Source organism: Pavona decussata, unplaced genomic scaffold (assembly GCF_977016875.1).
Source record: "Pavona decussata unplaced genomic scaffold, jaPavDecu1.1 SCAFFOLD_95, whole genome shotgun sequence".
In the NCBI taxonomy this organism is placed as follows: Eukaryota; Metazoa; Cnidaria; class Anthozoa; order Scleractinia; family Agariciidae; genus Pavona; species Pavona decussata.
Genome location: NW_028145512.1, coordinates 17,501 through 25,000, shown reverse-complemented (window position 1 = coordinate 25,000; position 7,500 = coordinate 17,501). Strand labels below are relative to the sequence as shown.

The 7,500-nt window shown below is 38.9% G+C and overlaps 1 protein-coding gene and 1 pseudogene across 2 annotated transcripts in view; both read left to right on the top strand.

Annotated features, from left to right (window-relative positions):
• LOC146472932 (uncharacterized) overlaps positions 1-5,438 on the top strand; it is a 55,787-nt gene extending 50,349 nt beyond the window's left edge. The window contains exons 16-17 of one of the 2 annotated variants that reach the window (XM_085118719.1): positions 611-702; positions 3,019-5,438. In XM_085118719.1, coding sequence (XP_084974845.1) covers positions 611-702; positions 3,019-3,669 — 743 coding nt within the window. In that variant the 3' untranslated portion in view covers positions 3,670-5,438. The remainder of the gene's footprint in view (positions 1-610; positions 703-3,018) is intronic. The other variant, XM_085118720.1, reaches the window with a different exon arrangement.
• A 286-nt stretch (positions 5,439-5,724) lies between these two features.
• LOC146472931 (uncharacterized) overlaps positions 5,725-7,500 on the top strand; it is a 3,616-nt pseudogene continuing 1,840 nt past the window's right edge.

Below are 7,500 nucleotides of genomic sequence, written 5' to 3'. Positions count from 1 at the left end.
AGAGAAGAACCTGGAAAAGGTTGACCAATCTTTTCAAGTTTCTGAGATCCATTTCTATCTTGGCCTTATGTAGCCTAATACACTTATTTTTAAAGGCGTTGCTGAAACTAGCACAACACGATTAAACAAAACTAGACTATTAATCTTGGGTTTCTTCTGATTCCTTTGGGCGTTTTAAAACTTTTAAATTAAAAGACCTTAAAGTAACGCTAGACAAAGTTGAAAAGGTCCCTTTAAAACTTGTTTGGTGAAACATGGTAATCATCGAAAAAATTACATGCGCCGGTGACAGGCACTGTAATTAATTCCAATAACTGTGAGGATAGTTGAGGACAAATGCGAATGTATGGGTTTTTGACAACTGAGGTTTGTAGAATTGGAAGCCGTCGAAATTGGGTAACAAATGTGAATTTATCATCAGTTTGGACCTTGGTTCAGGCTTTCAGCTTTTTATCGCTGATTTTCAACAGTTGACCTAAAAATAATTAGTTGGTGCATGTGTATGAAGTATCAATCTTGAAATTAAACCTTTCTTGTTTCCTGTATTTTAAGCTGATTATTTTTACATCTTTATCAGATCTTAGTCTTCTTTTTCTATTTCTTATTAAAGGTATCGCAAGAGTATCGTGTAAAAATCTTCTACAAGCCAGTTACACCTCAAGTGGAACATACTCTTTGAAAATTAACGGTCATTCGTTCCAGGTTAGTTCTCATGACGTACATTTTCTCTGTTTCTTCAATGTACGTTCTCAATGTTAATATTGATCCAGTACTAAAATAACCACGATCTAGTTATTCATAGGTTCAGGATTATCAAAAGCATTGTTTTTATTTAAAAAGCTCTGCTATTTTAAATTAGCAGTAATTAGTGACGATTCAAGTATAATGTCTGATGCTTGAAAGCATTCGTATACCAAAAAGAAATTATCAAAACCATTTGGTTGTTAGCGTGTTTTACTGATCATACATTTCGAGAATTTAAATTGTTGTCTCATGAAACCTGCGACAAAATACAACCCAGCGCTGTGTTTATGATTAGACAGGTTTTAATGGTCAATGCACTGCATGCATCCCAAAATTTCCTGAATGAATTAATGTAATTATTTCAGTCAGCAGTCACACAATGGGTAAGGAAAACTACACAACAACAAGACACCAGGGATATTTGTCTTGTTGATTCCTGTAACTTCTTACGCGAAAAAAAAAAGATATGTTTTGGCAAACTTTGCCTTTATCGGGAGTGAGTCTATTCTTCAGCCGGACAGTAGAAGTACAGTGGGGGTCTTAAGTACTTCCGAATTAGAACAATTTAACTCCAACCGGGGGGGAGGCGGGTGGTCGAACAAATTATGACACTCGTCGGGCTCACTGAAATACTTCTTTTCTTTTTTAAACTTTTTTTGAACTAGTAATCCTTTTTCCGTTGCTGCTTTAATAGAAGAAACAACTGATGACATTTTTTATTTCCGAGTAAGCCTTTGCTCACGTTGTCTCGGTTGTTTAGATACATGACAAGCGAAGCTAAGCGAGATTGGCACTTGGATATCAAATTAATTTAAGCTTACAGCATCTGTATTAACGCTCGATCTGACTAAGAACAAAAATTATAACCAAAAGACAACATGGATAACAAGGAATGGAGAGGAAACCAAACACATGGCTGTCAAAAGAGAAAGCAGGAGAAAACGTAGCTCGAGTAAGTGACTTGGTGGAAAAAACTGGCAATTGTTATGCTAACCTGTTAGTGCACACAAGCTAGGGCAAGTGAAACTTCTTTTGAAGTCGGAGACTAGTATTGGACTAGGAAAAGTGAACTACTCGTTTGACTGATTCAATCAGTGAAGTATAGTTATTACAAAACATTTGTACAACCTAGTAAATACCTAGAACAAGAGATAGAGGAAATAAGCCGGTCTCAGGCCCCTTTATGCAAGCTTGTAATCTAGACGAACATCACCAGAAGCCGCCCGGCACGAACCGGATAAACGGTCACTTGAAGTTACAGCTTTGGAACTGAGTGCGTGTGTCATATCTGCCAGCCATGGTGGATCAGAGAATTAACTCTGCTGCGTTTGTTTAAGTGCTAAGTGAACCCATGAAAATCCTACTGAGGGTTAGTCCTAGTAAGGAAATGCAATGGGAAACCACACGAAACAAAGAAAAACATTTTTGACCTCCGCGGCCTTCACATTTGCCGCAATTACCACCATTATTATCCACAACTTGCTCAGTTCTGTCCTCGTATCTCAGTTCGTAGAGCAACGGATGATCAAATTCGGAGGTCGTGGGTTCGTTTCCCGCCGAGGTCAAAGAGTTTTCCTTGCCTTATATTGTTGTTGTTGTAGTAGTTTATTGTGAAAATACGCTTAGCTTTTGTGAGACCAGGAAGCTAGGCTTATGACCTCCCATTGCCTTACTAGGGATAACGCTCGGTGGGAAATTCATGGGTTCACTTAGCACTTTAACATACACTGTAGAGTTAATTCTCTGACCATCATTTGTGTCACTAGAACTTAAATAAGCGGCGCAACATTCATTTGAACCATTCATATCTATTAGCTACTTGGACGCAATAAAGCTTTTTCAGGCGCTTATCTACCGTCAATAAAGTCAGTTTTGAAAGCCTGGGTTTTCGACCAGGCTGCAAACAGTATGTTTTCATTCGAATTGCTTGGCAATTACGTTAAATATCGTATATAGTCCCCTTGCGTAATCTCACTGCTATCATGCCATTAAATATTTCCTGAATAACGTTGTGGCACACGACGTTCGTCGTTCAGCTATAGAGAGTCGCAAAATTGACTCCCTCGTTACCAGAATGTACCTTTAAACTGTGTCAAACCCTTTCCTTAGCATCTATTCATAGAACATTATTCGTTAAAAATTAAATATGCTCATAGCTTGCGGTGCTTTATCCCCCTCTCATAATTGATATAAAAATATTATTTTTATTTTAGCAAAGCCATGTTTTAAAAAGTACGTCTTGACCTTACATAAGCTCTTGTTGTGTTTCTCCAGGCTTATTGTGACATGTCAGCAAACGGAGGCGGTTGGACACTTGTTGCTCGGTTCTCAAATAATGATGGAAAAAATTGGATGAGAGACGATGCTTACTGGTGGTACGACATCCAATCCTCGCGGGGATCGCCTACAAGCACCTCGAGTAACTATGATATGATATCACCAGCGTTTTGGAAAGTCAGGGGAAGTGACATTAAGATCACACGAAGCGACGATAGTTCGCATACCGCCCTGCTTCGCACTTACACCAGCTGCTTAGGCTCAAAAACTCTCAGGGGATTGTTGTCCAGTTATGGTAAGTTTTCTTACCGTAACGTTTGGTCAAATGATCAATGCCTTGGAAGCTGTCCAGTGTACTTTGGAGGATCTTACAGCTCCACTTCAGGCTTCAGCCAAGCATATTGTAGTGGCAACATTCAGGGAAGCAGCCGCATTGGATTCTGGTGTCAGTGGAGTCAAGGTGACGGTGCAGTGATGATGTTTGGGGGAGGAGGAAGTAGCTGTAGCAGAGCAGATCATGGTATTGGGATCACCGAGAATAACTATGGAGCCTTTGAAGAATGGGACGATTCAGGGGAATGCGATTATGGGGGGGATGCTGGAAGTTGCCCTTCTACCGCTTACTCGTTGAATTTGTGGATTCGCTAAAAGTAGATTTAAACATAACCATAGTGCACGCCTTTACACGACAGAAACATTGTTGCATGAGAGCTTGATAAGATGTTGTTTTAAATAGTAAAACCTGTCTCCGCTAATGAGGATGTTTTCCTCACATAAAATCTGCACTTCAAACGCAAAATCCAAATTTGACAAGATCACATACTTACTCGGCGAGACTTGTCACGTGATCGCTAGAGTCATTCGGTGATTTCATTCTCTCTAACCCTCCAGTTTCCATTTCATGACACACAATCTAGTGTTTTTTAGGGCTCTCACTTGTCATATAAAAACCTTTGTTTTTGGAAGCATCATATAAATGTCGCGAAGGTGTTCCACTAGAATTTTTGACTACATTTATGACTACATAGAAATGCCAGCGTTTGTTATAGTTGACAGCCTCCGTTATAAGGAGTAATATCACCGTTTAATCGTGTTTAAAATAAGTCATTAGAAAAAACCTTTTTGTGTTGCTTTTGATTTTCGGTTTTTTTCATTGTTAAAATATTATTGCAGCAGAGCATTTAGAAACTATCTTAATTTTTTTGTGTACCAGGATGTACTCCATTCACGTCAGCGCAAGAAATACACATGTCTGAGGTTCGGGAGTGTTCTACGCAGAAGCATTGCTACTTCTTGCTTTAAAATCTACTTCGTCAACAAGCCTTATTTTCGGAATTCTTAGAACAAATGGATAAGGGGGTTACTTTGTAAAGAAATTGTGGTGTTACGTCGGTGGGGAGTAGAAAGGAATGTCTGCCGGTATCAACAGAGTTGATAACTAAAGGTAAATTGGCCAGCGTAAAGAGATTCGAGCGCTGACGCTTCGACCGTTAAGGCCCGTTTAAACGGTTTCAACATTTTTTTCAACATGCGTTTTAATAATAATAATAATAATAATAATAATAATAATAATAATAATAATAATAATAATAATAATAATAATAATAATAATAATAATAATGATTTATCGCAGTGTATCCAACAAAATGAGGTTCTTCATCTACAATACGCTACACTTGAATCAACTCCAAATAAAATAAAGAATATATAACATATGTACAGTAACACTTTGTTGAACCAAATGTTCGGGACGTCTGAACAGGTGTTCAACATTGTAGATAGTGTAAAAGAATGTTGAAAGCTTAATTGTTGAAAGCGTGTTGAATCAAATTTAAGTTGGTTTAAACTTTCATCGAACATCGATTCAACATTTTCTTTGTTCTTGAAAATGTTGAATTGAGTTGTAACCGCTTGAACAATTCCAACATTTGCCCAACATTCGTTCACGTTTTGTTGAACGAATGTTGGGCAAATGATGAAACCGTTTAAACGGGCCTAGAGCGAATCAAGACATTGAGGGTTGCATATGCAGTTTTTATAGTGAGCAGTGGAGCTACGCTATTGGTGGGAGCATGGTAACGTGGAAAATAAGAAAAAATTAGTCGAACGAAAAGCGTTCGTTGATTCCGTGGGGATTAAGACTGCCGATTTGGAAGATATAATTTTGTTTTTAAGTTTTCCGGGTTTCTGTGTTACCATGATGACTGAAGAGAAATGCCGCAGACTGCCACATTTTCGCGCTCCCCCGAAAAAAATGACGCCTGATCGAAGGTTAAGCTAAAGGAGACTAGTGGTAGCTAAGGCCATTGAACTAGGTTCATGTGCCAAACATGCTGTATACTGCTGGGATTTGAATGTTTACGTTGATTTGTAGGCTATTAGCAATTGAAAAAATGTGATGGCATATTTTAGGCCTAGTAAATAAATACGAAACCAATGTTGGGTTGTTTTATGTTGTTTGGTGAAAGGCGAAAAACGTAAAAAAGAAAAGTCAAAGTAAAAGTCAATTTTTAAACGCAGAGGCCGCGGCCGATATTTTTCATAAAACATTGTTAACCAGAGGAAGTTAGGCCCCAGTAGTATGAAATAAGAGGAGGCAACCAAAGGTGCTCTGTTCCTCGTAAAACGCATTCGTGAGCTCTTATCCGGTAATCCATTCAAGACTATACTTCGTGTTGTATCGATGCCGTTGGAAACAAAGTAATGGCCTGTACCGTCCGGGAACTACCCTTTTATTTTTCAGCTAAGCTAAGTCCGTGGCGAGAAGAATCGGACGTTGACGCGAGGTGCGTGAGGAGAGCGTGAAACGCAAAGGGAGGGAGAGGGAAAGGAGGCCCCTGTAGTTGGACTCTTGTTTTCGCTATTGCATTCCCTTATTAAAGGTCCACTGTCACGGGTTGACATGGCCGGTACCACACCCTCTCAGTGAGTCTCTCGGACTGTGTGTTTGATTTGTTGTTCGTCAAATAGGTTTGCTGCCTCGATGATATGGAGCTCAAGGCTGTGTGAACGAATAAGTAAATCTTACAAGTTAAAGACACAACGAGAACTCTATGCGCATGGGCATATTTACAACTAGTTGCTAGAAGGAAACACTTATCCTTTCTATGCCCACCTTATAACCATGAAAGTTACCTTTTCTTGGTCCGAACAAACTTTCACGCAGTTATTTTCTCGTCCTTCTGACAACCTCCTTTGCGATCGAAATTTTACGGACCATCCGTTTTTGTTTTCGTGAGCTATACTGTTTTGACAGTGCAATGTTGACGTTGTTATTAGGGAGTTTATAACGCATTATTGATCGGGGAACATGTGTCCAAAATAATTTAGAATGAACGACGGACTTTGACGAAATTTCAAAGTCGTTAGGTTTAGGAATACAGTTTCTGTGCGCCACACCCATGCTGTGCAAAGTTGTTTCTTATCGTAAACGAAGAAGTATTTTAAAAACTCGTAACTTCTTGGGACAATTAGCTTTCTGTAACACAAATCCTCCGGCCAAGTGGAAGGTACTATGTTAGCTTAAAATGATATTTCGAAATGAAAAGAAAGTGACATCTCTCGATAAAGCATCGCTTATTTGGGCACTGTTATTAGCTGGCAAAAATCCACCATAGAAAATCCGATTTAAGGCTGCTTAGCATAGGGCATTTCACCGTAGATTAAATATAAAAAGACGCTTTTTAGAGCGTTACGGAGGATGCTTGGGTCGATGTAAGCATAAACTTTGAATTGAATGGCTGATTATCTGTTGGAGTTCGAGATCGTTAATTGCATAAAATGACGACCTTTTAGCATGTTTAGTAGTTAGTTATCAATCGATTTTATTAGCTTTTAATGATACCGCGAGATAACAGCAACAGATACCGGAAATTCTCGTGATTGTTACGACTATGGATATTTACAAACCTTATCCTCAGCGCTAATTATATTCTGGCTACGCTCTGTCAGTAAGTTTTTTTCATCACGAAAACAGAAAGACAAACAGACACAAAGCTTTCCGAAATTAAAATTTTTAGTAAAAATTGACAATCAGAACTTTACTTCTTTTCTTCTCATATCCCGGGAAAACCACTGCTGAAATAGCTGAAGCTGTTGACAACATCGCCGTTGCATCCGATCCTTCTCACGTCATCATCCATACTGGGACTAACAATCTTCCATCGGAGTCTATCGATTCATGTGTCGCCCATATCAAGAGCCTTGTATTGAAGGTGAAGAGCAAGTTTCCTAACTCAAGCATTGGTCTCTCGGGTATAGTCTACAGAGAAGATATCAACGTCGATGCTAAACGCATCGAAGTTAATGAGAGGGTCAAGCTCATAGCAGAAGATGATAACATTACTTATATTGATAATTCAGTTATTGACGCCTCAGCATTAAATGGTAGTAGACTTCATCTGAATGCCAAAGGTTCGTCATTGCTGGCCGTGCAATTTATTAAGTTTTTAAGATCTGGTTCTGGCAAGTATAATCAGT